Raw genomic sequence first — 14,435 nt, forward strand, 5'->3', positions numbered from 1 at the left:
TTTGTAATCTGTTATAAGTTGTGGTCGAGATTATGAAAATAAGTTGAAATTAGATCATGGATATATCATAAGGCATTGTTATGAGTTTTTCCAAATATTTGTGCAAGTGATAGTGTTATAAGATAAATCAATAACATGTGAATAAGTTCTTTTAAATGGCCATTAAATACTTTAATCTTGTGAAAAATTCCCCTGTCATGTCTCATGGCTTCAGTATAAATTCAAATTCTTCTTGTTTGCACTTAACCAATTGGTCTACCTTTCCCATCTTTTTTTTTTAGTTGAGGACGAGACTGAAAGTGTTTGTCTATGCTTATTGGAAAATGTAATAATGAATGGAATGGAGCATGAATGTCTCAAAACAATTCAGTAAGAACTAAATGAATATTAGAACGCAGGTAAGATGAACACTTGCTAAAATTCCCAAGGTAAACTAAAGTACTCTCTGAATTACCTTTAATCACGGTAGCTCTGTGGCTTTGGCCTGTTGCAATTAAAAAACCAGTGATCTCTATCCCTCCTTTCTCTTTATTCATATGTATCCTGTTGTCTGATATACATCTTTTTGTTTATATCAATCCTCTCTGTTCTTTGAACTCTGTGTGTGCAGTGCAGGCTATCCATCTTCTATCCTCAAATCTCAATTTCTTTGTTCATTCTCCCAGAAACTCTAGCTAGTGTGTAACTTTTTTTGTTCCTCCTTTTGTAATGGTGGTATGAAATCCCGTGAGATTATTGACCCTGCAAGACGCCAATGGATTCTCTATTGGGAAGAAATTAGTCCAATACTACTATGGTCCCAATCAAATATTAATGTTACATATACTCAGTTTTTTTTTTAATTTATGAGGAAAAGGCAGTAGTAAGACTATTTATGTGTCTTATGCAGATTAACACGCGATTACTTAATATATTTCTGTTAACCTTATAAAAAAAAATCATGGGTTAATACGGAATTCAATGTTAAACTGTAATTTAGTAATGTATTATTATATTGTATTAAGATTGTAAATTCTTAAATAATTGTTATTATAGTTCAACTCTTTCTATTAATGTGAATAAATTATTAAAGAATTATTTCAAAAAGGCATTTTTACAACATTCCTTGTACTGACATTTCACTCTTTATTTAATGAATTTACTCGTAATTTTGCAAGTTGTAATAAATTTTAGTTAATAATGAAAAGAATACGTTAAAGCAATTTATTTCTATGGAGAATTTTAAAAACATAATTTATTATTTAATTAAAATTAATTTTAACTTTGGCGCTTGACTCTTACAAATTTTGGTAAATGAAGAAAAAGAGAATGTTGGAATACACATTGGAAGCAGTACAAATTCCAATGAAGTTTCTGGGACCAGGATCCTTTAGAGTAGAAATTAAGTACATGAAGTTATCATCAAACATTTAATAACTCTTTATATATTTGGTAAATTATTTTGTAACGAAAGCATAAGAGACCTGAATCCAAGGTGGAGTGAGAGAAACCTCGTGTAACGTGGATGGACATAAAAAAAGTACATCATCCAACTATATTATACCAAACTTGCTGCTTGGTCTGTTTCCTCTTGTCATTCTCATTGTTTAGACGTTTCTATTCTCTTTTTCTTTTCTGATATGTACTTCCTTTTCCTTGCTAAATGTGCTCTGCATTCAACCAAATCAAATACCATATGTCAGATAACAAGAAAAGAATTCATCTACTTTATTCATATACCATGCCTCCACATATTGCACAATAAGCAGTTTCCACTCCACTTTATTGTTTATGCAAAAATGCCAAATTCAATCTTCTATCTTTCTATCCACCAAAAAGATGAAAACATTCTAACCATAGTACATAGTTAAGCATCACTGAGGAAAACTAATAATGATACTGAAATTCTATCTGAAGCATGACAAAAACATAGAATTAAAAGTTTTTTTATGTAATAATGACATAGAAAGAGTTTGAGTATTACATATGATAATTTAATATGCAATATGTGCCAGATGTTAATCATGCTGATGCACTTGTCATCAATTCCAAGAAGTCCTTGTCTGATTTCTTTCTTTCTTTGTTTCCTATCTGAATGTGAGTGAAACTTCGGTCAAAAGGAAAAAAAAGTGATGTTGGACCTGTCAAAGCCAATCATTTCAAATTCTCATACACTCATTGCTTTGGTTGGATCCAAAACCTCGAGGCCCGTGTCGCATATTCTAAAGTTTAAGGTGCTTCTGTCTGAAAAAGCTTATGGTTTTGCCTTATATTATAGTTTAAAATCCAAGAGACGCCTCACTTAATGTTTCTTCCAACTTTTGATCTTCTCTTCTGTCTAACATATATAAATAACCTTGAATGTCTCACTCTCATTGATTAACTCTCATATCAATTGTCTTCAACTCATTCGGTCTCACTTTATCCTTCACTCCTGTCCTGTCTTCCCTCTCCAAATTATCATTCTGTGCCATTATTTCCTCTCAGCTGTTTCTATGGAGGTATTATTCTTGTAACCTTTAATCTCATAGACTGTTATATGGTTCCTTCAGACATTTTCTCTCATTCTTGCATACATGGCCTTTAATCATTAAGCAGAAAAATATTCAAGATTGTGTGTATTTTTAACTTCAATAGCTGTATTGTAGAGTATGTTATTCATTAAATTAGTAAATGAAAGCATAATGCATGGTCTGTCAACACAATTTGAAGACAGATCTTAGATATTCTTAGGTGTTTTTGATGTTGTTTTCAAATTAGAATTCAATTTTTATTAATATATTAAATGTCAGTACAAGTGTTTAGGTGAATTTCAATTTTGATGGAGAACAACATCTTAAAGAATTGCATCAAAACTAAAAGGTTATTACTATTGTTTAAGCAAATAATATCAGTTTGTAAAATAAACAAAAGGAGATAACATCAGTTACAGTGATGATGCCATTAATGACACATGCTAATCTAACCTTGTCTGGTTAGTTCTTAACATTGGAGTCAATTCTGTTCAAAAATATTCAATATCACTTGTTCTACTTTGCAGGTTGTTGAGTTAAAAGTGGAGATGGTTTGTATACATGAGAAAAGACTAAGGAAATGCCTCTCAAAATTAAAAGGTTTGTTTGATTGGAAGAGTTTGCTAATCAGTATTACAATAATTCTGAGTTGGTTGTTGAGCTAACATATGGATCATTACTACATGCAGGGATAGAGAAAGTTGAGGTAGACACTAACTGCCAAAAAGTAGTAGTGAGTGGATACACACACAAGAACAAAATTCTAAAGGCGATTAGGAGAGGAGGTCTGAAGGCTGATTTCTGGTCTGCTCAGAATGAGTTACTTAATGCTTATGTCAGTGCCAATTATACCAACTTGAGATTCAACCCCTTCAGCTTCTTCTAATTTTTATCATCCCCAATTACACCAAATTTCATATATCTTTCATTTTGAGGGTTTCTTTTTGGACTTTAATACCTTTTGCCCAGTGTGGGATGATAGATATATACACTAGTGTGTATTCATTTTGCTTTTCATTTCCACAGAAATCATGATCAATCAGAATGTCCAAAGAATATAGGGTGTAATAGAGACATATCCAACTAATTTTGAGGCTTTTGGTGTTTTTACAAATTTCAAACTCAAGCTTTCTTTGTCTGCATTCACTGCAATTAATTACTGAAAGATCATAAACTAAAATATAAAAGGTGTATTTTTAAAATCTCATTTAAAATATGTTCCCTTTTAAGTGTAGTTAAGTTTAATGCAAGTTGATGTAAGAATCTGTCCACAACATCATAAAAAACAAAAATTAAAATTAAAATTTCTTGTATGAAACAAGGCTTAAGTCAACATTAATAGTGGTACACCAACGACTATCAGTGCATAGTTTGCGATTTCTCACTTTTGATATGAAACATTTCTGACAAATTCCATTTCATATTCTTGCTTAGATATATTCTTTGATTGAGTTATATGAAATTATTCTACCTAGTCCGTTAGAAGCACAACATTTTCTCTTCTAAAATTTATGACTTTTATCTCTATAAAATAAATTCGTTTGTTCATTGTTGAAATCTTATCTTCATTTTATTGAACCTAACGTTTTAATGAATTTTTTTTTTCTCAAATAAAGATTTTACTTATTCGGCTTTTGATGCTTTACTGTTATGATATATATTACGTGTCTGTGAAACTTCATGATTGCAGTGACCGCTTGGTCAAATTTCATTGAGATGGTGTGTATTATATTTACAATCACAAGTTCTCTCCATGTATCTTCCTCTTTCTCACCAAAGACTCGTTCCATTATTGCTCTGCAATATTCCTAAACAATTGTATTCTCTACCTGAGAAAACAGTTTGGGTTTCAGAATGATTCGACTAATTTAAATAAAAATATTCAACATTTGTAGCTTTTATTAGATTTAATTTTTCAAATTAGATAAAGATAAAAGTAAATAACTACAATTATTAATAAGAAAATTCCTTAAATAAGTTTTAGGTCTTAAATTAAGTTATTTTTTAGTAAAAAAAGTAAACTGTGAATCTAAAAAAGTAAAAAAAAAAAAAGGTTCAAAGTCTTGAAAAAAGATTTTATATTAGACTACTATTGTATTGATTTTCTTAATTAATCCTAAAATATTTTTATATTATTCTTTTGCAACCGTCCGAAATACAAAGATGTAACATGTTAGTATCAAAGAGTTTAAGACATCACTTTTTAGCAATATTAATTTGAGTGGCATTTCAATTTAGGAGATATAAAGAAATAATGTTTTGGACTCAATTAAAAACTTTAATTTATCAAAGTATCTTTTACGAGTCCCACGTTAGATAAAATAACCTATTTAATGTGATGCATAAATCTTGACTCTTTCACCTAATCAACTAGACATTTTCGATTATGTTCTTCTCTTATATATTTAAATCCAAATAATCGTTATTTTCATTAGGAGTTAACCTCCTGTAGATAGAAGATTAAAATGCAAAAAATAAGAGACTCTACCATCCCTATTCTTTCAACTTCCTTCGAAAAAACTTATTTAAAAAAACATAATTTTATCAAAGAAATTGAATAATCATTTAGTACTAAAAAAAAGATTTGTTTCAATAAAAACATCAATATTACTAATATTAATTATGTTCTGTTTTATTTAAGTTGAAAATTAATATAATTTTTCTTCATTGTTTGTTTGAATTTTCTTTAATATAAGCCACGCATAATATGCAAAAAGAAAATAGATAAACTACAAAACATTTTCTAAACAACATTTAATATAACACATCAAAGTGTATTAAAATACCTAAATTTAAATTCGAAAATACAACCAGAGACAATTCCTTTTTTTAATTTAATATGCATGTGAGTTACCTTGAATACAAATAAAATTATGTAAAGCGCAGAATGACAATTTGGATTAAATTGAAATCTGTAAATGCCACATCTCAAAAATACAATTCAATCAAATAAAAATTATGTTTCACAATACTTAAAATTTTTGGTTTTCTGATATACAATTAGTTGAATCAGTTTCAACAACCCTGATTAAGAAAGAAGTTCATTAATCATGCAAAGTTAAAGGACTACAGCAATTTCATCATAAAAATGCTCCAATTTCATTCTAAACCCTAGTCATCCACCACCATTATCTATAAAGCGGAACAATAGTGGGAGCAAGGTTAATAAACATACCCAAAGAATCGAAACACTCAACACTACCTAGGAATACCTATAACACTAGTCAAACAAAAATATTACCTAAACTAGATCTTAATAAGCTCAAGACTGAACAATTATAAATCTTTATTATACCTAGTTTAAGACTGTATTGGCTCTGCGTGCTTGCGCAGGCAGAATAGCACCTCTTTAATACTCGCTGTGAGTAATAACGGCCAGTGATTCAAAGAAATGGCCGACAAATGAAATAAATTGAAGTGCTCATCTCCAACCTAGAGAAATTCGATCGCTTAAGAGAAACTGGTTGCAAACACATTGGTCATTTCAGTTGTAAAACAATAATAACCAGACACAATGTTAACCAGCATCACAATTGTAAAAGCAACAAATCTTTCATATGCCATTAGAACGAATGAACAACTTAAACTGAGGCTACAAAAACAGATCACCAGTTCAGCAGAAAAAACAATTCTGTCATGCGGCTTTGGAATCAACAGAAACCAGCAGCACAGCTAGACAGCCATCATCAGTGTACCAACTGCTAATACCATTGCCAACCCGATCTCAGCAAAGAGGGCAGCAAAAGTCAGCTACAGTAACTGGTTAGTGCTTGAAATTATTCACGAACACATGCAAATCTTACTACTAAAGATGCGTCAGCTACCACCTCACAGCTACAGTGTCATGGAGCAGTGTGCTACAACAAACGTATCTCACTACATTAAGTGACAGATGTTATAATCTCGAAAGGTCAACTTTAAAAATTATCCATTAGAATATCCTAAAAAAAGTAACCATGAATATGTTACCATTTGTCCACTTCCAAATAAACACCAGCACATTAAAGTTCATATTTACGACCCACAGTTTTATGTTTAGTATCCGCATCTGAATCAACAAATGACAGGTCCAACTCCTATGAGGGGCATCGGCTACATGTCAAAATAGGCTCAACTTTTTCGTCACAGCATCAAGAATCCCTTTTAGGACACTTTTTTCCAAGGTCAAACACCATTACCAAATAAAAATCAGAATATTCTCAATGGTTATGAGGGATCTCAGAAGAAACAAGAAAGTAAACCAAAAAAAGCTTACCAATTATCAGATCATTCAGGAAAAAACCAAGTCAACTAATTGACTGTTTATTCAGCACACTGGTAAAAAATCATCCTAAAATCGGCATATTCTTGCAACCAGCATCAAATTCACGACCAATCATCAATGACACAGAAACAGCATCAACAGCAACAAGTCAACATGCGCCTATCAGGCCCCCCATCACTTTTCCCGATCATAACTATAAAACCCAATAAGTTTTTCAATATAAATTAACTGAGCTTACTAGATCAGTCACTCCTTCCAATAAAGTGTGAAATGAAAATGGAGATGTGGAGAGAGAAAACTGTAAACAGTAGAATGAAAATAAAATGGCAAAATCCCTTAAACTGAGATAGAATTATCCTATCAACTACAAGGTCTAATAGTTACCAAACACTGAAGTAGATGACATAGCAAGTCCAAATATAAAAACATCCAAACATCAAGGAAGTCTGACCCTACCAAACAGCACTTAGATCATAAAATCCTTCAATGACTCTGATAAGACCATTCACAGACTAAAAGATCCAACAATAGCAAAACAGCTACATGTGCAACAGTCCATCATCTCTAGAATTGTTGATGTGAAACATATCTTACTCCTGCAAGAGAACAAAAATGGAAAAGTCACAACAAATAAATACCTTGTTGACTAAAAATTTGGTAAATTCTATTACTGCATTAAGACACATTACTTACATCACCATTTGAATTTCGAGGAGAAGGGCTTCGTGAAGCTTCAGGGCGACCACGTGGTGATACACTGCGCGGGGAAGGTGATCGTCCATCACGGCTACGATTTGCTGGACTTTCACCACGTGGGCTTTTCCTAGGGGATGTACTCCTTTGGGGGGAAGCACTGCGCTGCGGGGAAGGACTCTTCCGAGGACTAGGACTGCGTCGTGCAGGGGAACGACTATAAAGAATATCAATGAAAGAGTCAAACATAATTATAATTATAAATGGGGTAAAAACAATTGCAAGAACTATATATCAACAAATGAAGACCTATCAACTGATCTGCTCCGGCTTCTACTATGACGCTCATCATCATAGCGTGCCCTCCCACGACCCTTGTAATCAAGACTGGTACTACGGCTCCTGCTTCTGTGACGATAATCCCTGTCTTTCCCACGGTGCCTGTCACGTTCATACCTATCATAGCTTCTACTGCGACTTCTCTTCTTATAATCCCGGTCTCTGTGATCATCACGATACCTGCAGATGATATTAATAAATTCATTTCTCCAACCACATCAACTGAAAAATGAACAACCAAATTACATGGCTAAAAATAACTTTAATTGCCAAAATAATTTTCAAAATGATTGGATAAATGGCATTTTGAATGTTTGATAATAAATTTATGGGGGAAATAATAGCTATTTTCTTCAAAAGATAAAACTGGAAAAAAAAATCCCAAACTCTTACTCCAAACACAATTCTGTTAAAACATATTTGACAACATAATTGTATGTTAACTAAAGTCTGTATAGCAATATAAATGACAGTTGAAAGGGAGAATGCATTCACTAGATAAGAGAAAGTTAGTTATATGCTGCACAGACCTGTTTTAACTTTTTTTACTTCAAAATAAATAACATAAGTCCAAAATCAGACTGAATGATATAGGGCCTGATTGCCACAAAAGCATAATACCAGTGAGGATTCCTTAGCTATGACATGGACAACTCATAACATAAAAACAAAAGCTGAGAAAAATATGAAATTGAACATCAAACTCAACCCAAAACAAGCAATCAAAGCATACTATCAACAAGATAAATAACTCTACAATTGTGGTTCAACAATTCAGTACTTCTCATAGAAGTAAAGTAACCACAACACTTCAAAGAAGCAAGTGAATTTAACAACAGCAAACCTTTTCTTGGGACTACGGCTTCGTGACCGGTACCTTGATCTCTGGGCTGTCTCAATAATCCTTCCTTTGTGACTGCAAATTGAAAAACTTAAATAAGAAATGGACATGCACATGTATTCTTCATGCAAAATCATTAAATTGGAGCAAAATGCCAGTCTGATTATTGTGTTTTCAGAACTTTGTTATTAAAAAAGTTGACTTTTGAAACTAATCATTTCCAAACCCTGTCGACCAAAATTTATAGAGAGAAAAATGGGAACACAGATTAGATTATATCATTTTCTTCAATTCTTTGCAGCTCTCAATCTCAAGCCCTACCAACACCACCACTGCACATGGAATGCTAACACCCCCCAACACAAACACAACAGTATAGGTTTGCAAGTTAAGCTAAAACCACGGTGAATCTCTAAATAGAGACAGATACAATGGCAAAAACTTCACAAGAGAAAAAGAGGGTTTGTGAAATAATCCCATCAAGTAATTTTCATTTTCAAAAGCAACAAAAACAAAAACCCACCCAAAGCAGTAATTACATATAGTAAAACAAAATGAAGGTTGATTCAAAAGAGGGCAACAAGAATATTACAATTTACAACAGATATGAACAAGAAAAAAAAAACAAAAAAAAAACAAGGGAAGCACTTACATCCTCTCAGCATTAGGCCCATACTTCGCAAACTGGACCGTTATTTCCCGACCATCAACCATTCTTCCTGAAACGCTTACAAGACTCTTCCATTCAAAATCCAACCAAACAAAACAAACAAAGAGTTAAAGAACTAATTAAAACCAACTAAACATACCGTCGAGCCTTTCAACGGCCTTTTGAGCCTCGTCAGCATACTTGTAACGCACAAAGGCAAAACCCCTCGACTCACCGGTCCTTCACGACAAAAATAAAAAATGCAGAACAAATCATTAAACAAAAAAAAAGATTATGAATAAACTGTGGGAAATAAATTGAAATTGAAATTTGAAATAACCTTCGATCCTTGGGGATGAAGATGTCGACGACCTTCCCATACTTGTCGAAGAGAGGGAATAGGTCATCGGCAGTGGTACCTGCACGCAACGTAATCGAACGTTAGATTAAGGGTTTAGCAGAAGAATTGAAGATAAGAGGAAAAGAAAGAGAAAGAGAGGGTACGGAAGGTGATGTTGAGAACGAGAAGAGAGTAAGTGTCGGAAATGTCAGGGGGACCAGAGCGTCCGAAGTGAGACATGTTTGTTACAGAGAGAGACAGAGCCGAAGAAGAAGATTATGAAGAAAAGAGAGAGACAAAGAGAGAGATTAGGGATTAGGAAGAAGAAGAAGATGATGAAGAAGAAGGGCTAGGGTTTGGGTTTGTGAAGCGTTGGCCGCAGAACCAACCTTCTTGAACATTCGCTCTGCCTCCGCCTCTATTTATCTTCACATGCAACTCTTTCTATCTTCTTTATATTTCTATTTATTTTTTATTTTTATTCTCTTATTTCAAGGAAATTTTTCCACGATGCAGCAATGTGCAAAAATAAATAATTTCCTTTACTACTATACTATTCACAGTATCATTCTCTTCTCGAAATTATTTCAATACTCCAAAGATAATTATTCATATATTAAAAAGTTAAATATATATATACAATATTAAATTAAATTATTGATTTAAATTATAACTTCAATTTCGATTTTTATTATTAAATAATTTTCTCACAGTTGAACAACTTAAAAGATTATTTATTTTTAAAGCACAGAGTTTTATTACATAAAAATTTATATTTATCATAAAAACTATAGTACTTATATAAATAACTGTAACATGTCGGAGTCATCACATCACAGCTTAATTTAATATATTATTTTTATTATATAATAATAATTAACTTAATAAATTATTTAAATAATTAAAAATATTCAATAAAGTTAATATTAATAAAATATTAACTTTTTTATTTTTATATTGGAATTTAAAAAACGATTTCAATTTAATAAAAATAGAAAATCAAGACAGACTTAAAAAATATAACTAGCATTTTAAAATATTTTTGAGGGATAAAAACATAGTAATTAACCCAAATTTTAAAATATGATCAAAATGAAGATACTTATTAATAATTGGTATTACTAATAAAAATATTTCTAACCAAAATTTACTCAATAACTAACTATCTAGTAGGGTTAGTTCATTACTTTTATTGATATTACCTTAAAGTTAGGGTGACTACTTCTTTACTTTAGGTAAGAAAAATACAATGAATAATATACTGTTGTTGCATATATTTTTTTTACTAGTTAATAAATATGTTTTAACAGATAAACTATATAAATTTAAAATATTAAACAATATTTTTCTTTATTTTAACTGAAATAAAGTTAATTTTAGTTAAATATGATATTAGTGATTTTTTGTTTTTCTCGTAAAATAAATTAAAGTTATATTGCAAATTTAATTATTTTAATCTATGAAATGTTATCAATAAAAGAAATTTAAATATTACTCTCAATTTTATAAATAAATCAAATTATAATTAATTACTTTTAAATTTTAATTCATACTCATTTTTATTAAAATTAAATTAAGGATACTTTTATAATTTACTATATTATCTTGTTTATTCTTTTTTCATATTAATTAAATTTATTACAAAAAAATAATGATTTTTATTTACTTTTTTAAATCCAAACAATTTCATTTTTCATTATCTTCTCCTTCCCCTTTTTCATTTCCAACTCACCCTAGTTTAATTACAACACAACATTACAAAAGAAATTTTTACCCTAAATAACATTTTTAGGTTATCATTTTACTTAACAAGACTTGATTTTATCCATACAAGACATGTTCCATACATTGTCACCTTTATACATGTTATCCCAATCTTTAAGAGCGATGTTCATAGTCTATTGTTTGTCCACTAACTATGTTGTAACTTATATCATTGTTTGTTGTAACTTATGTTATTGTTTTACTATTCTATCCTTACTCATGTTTATTTTTAGGAAGTGACATGCTTATTGTAGGATACAAATTTCTTATTAGATTTATAAAATAGAGACAATTTTCTTCTTTGCTTCATTCTTGATCTTATGAATCTTACTAAATTCTTCTTAGATGGATTACAATATTCAATATGATATCAAGTAGGTTAGAGCCTCCTTTGCTTCCATTGTCCTTTTTTCCTTTTCCACTATTTATGATACGTATTCCTTTATTATTTCTTTTGCACCTTCTTTTGCTTCTTGAAGTTTCTATTCTAGCTATTTTCTTTTTCGCTTTTCGGATTTGGTTATTTCTTCCTTATTTTATTAAATGGAATCCTTCACAACCGAGTATTAGAATAATGATAAACAAACCAATTGGAAACCTCAAGGAAGAGGTTGAGATTGTTTTACTACTCAAGGAAAATAATGCATTGTCATATAACCAATCACACGGTGGATGAATGTTACACAAAACATGGATATTCTCCTTGGTACAAAAGGAAATATGTTTTTGAAACAATCATGATAAGAGAAGTGAATCGATTTGCAATATAAGCACAAAGATTTCTTCAAATTTTAACAAAGATTTTCCATAATTTGTTAGCAATCAGGATTCTAAACAAGATGGAAATCCTTTCACTCTTTAGTAGGTACAAACACTATTGAGTCTTCTTCAATATAATTTCAGTCACAATGTCAATCAAATTTAGAGCTACAATGGAGAAATTATGCATAAAGAATCACAAACAAGTAAATTTTCTTGGATTCTTAACACCGGTGCTACAAACCATGTCACTTTTGATAAAATGCTTTTCGTCTCACTCTACAAGATTAAACCTATTTGCATAAAATTTCCTAACAATTATCATGTTACAACTACTTATGCGGGCACTATTAAATTTATTGGAAATCTCATCATCTTTAATGTTCTATACATACTTGATTTTGCTTTTAATCTCATTTTTGTACAATGTTTAATTGATAACTTGGATTGTCAACTAATATTTTCTTGCAAGAGTTGTTAGACTTAGGACAAGGCTACTTCCAAGATGATTGGTCGAGCTGAATTGAATAATGGTATGTAATATTTGCAAGTTTTATGTGCTTGCAACCAATCTTTTGTGAATAGTGTTTTGAATTACAAGAAAACTGATTATGATAATTAACATTTTAGACTAGGACATCCTTCAAATAAGGTTCTTGAAATATTGTGTAAATGTTTTCCTTACATACATACTGATTCTAAATAATTTTGTGATGTTTGTCATTTCTCTAAACAACATAAGCTTCCTTTTTAGTTAAGTAATTCTTCCACTACCCAAGCTTTTGACCTTATTCATGTTGATATTTTGGACCCTTTTTTTGTCACTTTTGTTCATGGCAATAGGTTTTTACTCACATTTGTTGACGAATATATTAGGCATACATGATTTTATCTTATGAAAGCTAAGAGTGATACCAGAATGTTGCTTTCAAATTTTATCACATGTTAAAAATCAATTTAATTGTGCTGTCAAAATTATTAGGACTGATAATGGGTAAGAGTTTGAGTATAATGAGTTGTATGATATATTTGGTATTTTACATCAAAGGATTTGTGTGGTGACTCCACAATAGAATTTTGTTGTGGAGAGGAAACACCGACATATATTGAATGTTATCCGCAGTTTGATGTTTCAATCTGGATTTCCTAAACTTTACTGGTGTTATGCGGTTTCTCATGTTGTTCATATAATAAATAAATTGCCTTCAATTTCTCTAAATGGAAAATCTCCCTGTGAAATATTGCATGATACTCCTCCTACATATATGAATCTCAAAATGTTTGGATCTTTATGTTATGCTTCCACATTAGAACATAACAAAACCAAGCTTGACTATAGATCTAGGAAATGTGTTTTCCTTGGTTATAAAAACGGAATAAACGGTTATGTAGTTCTTGATATGTTTAACCGATAAATATTTATCAATAGAAATGTTGTTTTCTATGAGGATGTCTTTCCTTATAGCAACAATGAAAGTTCATACTCTCATCATGGGAATCTAGTCAAATATCATGATTTTAATTTTTTGCTTAAGCCAACCAAATACAATACTAGAAGCATAATTCAAATTGGAGAAATTGAGATAGGTTACTACAATGCTGATATGAATTACAATAACAACAGTTATAGACCACTGTAAAATCTAAAGACAAGTTACTACAATGCTAATCTAAATTGCAACAGCAGCAGTGATAAACCACTGCAAAATCCATAAAATTGCAATATTGATAAAGGCAATCATGCTACCAGTACTGGAACTGTTAAAGATGGGAATGATGATGCTGATTGTCCTAGATGGTCCAACAAAATAAAAAAAACTTCTGAATTTTCTGAATGATTACCATCACAATATCAATAACTTTGTTCAAATATATTTAAAAAGCAAAACTAGATACCCCATTTGATCTGTTTTATCTTGTAATTCATTATCTGATAAACACTTCCATTTTACTATGACTATTTCATCTCATGTTGAACCAAAAAATTATGAGGAGGCATGCAAATTCCCTGGATGGATTGCTACTATGAAAAATGAATTAGAAGCTATTCAAGCAAATAAGACCTGATATTTGACAAAGTTACTTGGTAATAAAGTTTCCAATGATTGCAATTGGGTTTATAAAATAAAATACAAGTAGGATGGATCCATTGAGAGATATAAAGTTCACCTTGTTGCTAAAGGATACACAAAAATTGAAGGCATATATTACTTATATACCTTTTCACTAGTGGCGGAATTAACAACTGTGAGATTGCCACACAACATTGACATTTACATTAGTTGGATGTAGAT

At 30.9% G+C, this 14,435-nt stretch overlaps 2 protein-coding genes across 7 annotated transcripts; one reads left to right on the top strand and one right to left on the bottom strand.

The window, feature by feature from the left end:
• The first annotated feature begins 2,348 nt into the window (after positions 1-2,348).
• Positions 2,349-3,606, top strand: LOC137809745 (heavy metal-associated isoprenylated plant protein 45). The gene is made up of 3 exons (XM_068610831.2): positions 2,349-2,480; positions 3,020-3,092; positions 3,182-3,606. The coding sequence occupies exons 1-3, from the start codon at positions 2,475-2,477 to the stop codon at positions 3,376-3,378; spliced, it is 276 nt and encodes a 91-aa protein (XP_068466932.1). The 5' UTR covers positions 2,349-2,474; the 3' UTR covers positions 3,379-3,606.
• A 2,336-nt stretch (positions 3,607-5,942) lies between these two features.
• On the bottom strand, positions 5,943-10,135 carry SC35 (serine/arginine-rich splicing factor-like protein, putative). 6 transcript variants are annotated; one of them, XR_011081171.2, is made up of 11 exons: positions 9,783-10,135; positions 9,619-9,697; positions 9,439-9,518; positions 9,282-9,348; positions 8,633-8,704; positions 7,759-7,968; positions 7,450-7,666; positions 7,213-7,352; positions 6,748-6,949; positions 6,462-6,643; positions 5,943-6,349 (listed from the first exon to the last, which is right to left on the bottom strand). XR_011081171.2 is itself a non-coding variant. In XM_068613700.2 (8 exons), the coding sequence occupies exons 1-8, from the start codon at positions 9,856-9,858 to the stop codon at positions 7,347-7,349; spliced, it is 807 nt and encodes a 268-aa protein (XP_068469801.1). In that variant the 5' UTR covers positions 9,859-10,135; the 3' UTR covers positions 7,070-7,346. The 6 variants fall into 6 exon arrangements, 1 of the variants encoding a protein (XP_068469801.1); XR_011081170.2 differs by having other exon boundaries at positions 5,943-6,368; XR_011081173.2 differs by lacking the exon at positions 6,462-6,643.
• Between the last annotated feature and the right edge of the window lie 4,300 nt (positions 10,136-14,435).

Source organism: Phaseolus vulgaris, chromosome 2, assembly GCF_051622355.1.
Source record: "Phaseolus vulgaris cultivar YP4 chromosome 2, ASM5162235v1, whole genome shotgun sequence".
Classification (NCBI taxonomy): domain Eukaryota; kingdom Viridiplantae; phylum Streptophyta; class Magnoliopsida; order Fabales; family Fabaceae; genus Phaseolus; species Phaseolus vulgaris.